Below are 736 nucleotides of genomic sequence, written 5' to 3'. Positions count from 1 at the left end.
TTCTTCGAAGGTCGCAGGATGTTACGTCGATCAATGGTATCATCATCCGGTTTGTATGGGCGGATACGTTGGCTGTGTGCACGATGGCAGTCGTAATAGTGGCTCTCATGGATACGGAGTTCAAGACGACGAGTTCTTGGGCCATTGGCATGATCAGCTTGCTGAGCTATATAGCACAAGCATTGAATAAATGAACATGTTTCATTTCGTCAATCACGCGATCAACCTTACCCTTTATAGCAATTTTCTCAGGGTCCACCCCTTTGTTATTGTAAACCCAGGCTTCACCCGTAGCTGCATAAATTCTGCTGATTTCTTCCTTCACGTTGTTCGCGTTCACTTCGATCCACCCATTGGTTTTAAGATTTTCTCGAAGCTTCGCAGCTTTTGCAGCAACAACAGTAACCTCCACTTGTTGCTCATTAGGCTCATTGTGGTTGACATTGCTCGAAGAGGATTCAAAACGGGAATCGCTGACAGGATCAATAGCTTCAGTGTGCATGTTGGAATCGCAAGAAAACAAGAGCAAAGAAAATCTTTACACAGCAGAGCCACTAAGAATCCTTTTAATCCCAAACTTCGTAGAAGCAGTATACGCTGTTCAATCGTTTCCATATACCAGCACATTATCCAGATAAATCTATACATAAGACATCGATGTTTATTTGTTTATCATTTGTTGCTAGGCATAAATAAAGCTGCTAGTGAATAAAGGTGCTGTTGCTTATATAAAAGA

The 736-nt window shown here is 42.0% G+C and overlaps 1 protein-coding gene across 1 annotated transcript; it reads right to left on the bottom strand.

Moving 5' to 3' along the window:
* On the bottom strand, nt 1-502 carry O0I10_013347 (uncharacterized protein; the record flags this gene model as incomplete). The annotated part of the gene is made up of 2 exons (XM_058493116.1): nt 1-166; nt 232-502. Coding segments are annotated over 2 exons (437 nt in total), but the record flags the coding sequence as incomplete, so codon positions are not given.
* Between the last annotated feature and the right edge of the window lie 234 nt (nt 503-736).

This window comes from Lichtheimia ornata (genome assembly GCF_029851405.1).
Source record: "Lichtheimia ornata isolate CBS 291.66 chromosome Unknown scaffold00549, whole genome shotgun sequence".
In the NCBI taxonomy this organism is placed as follows: Eukaryota; Fungi; Mucoromycota; class Mucoromycetes; order Mucorales; family Lichtheimiaceae; genus Lichtheimia; species Lichtheimia ornata.
The sequence above is the reverse complement of the archived record's forward strand: the minus strand, read 5'-3'. Positions and strand labels throughout refer to the sequence as shown.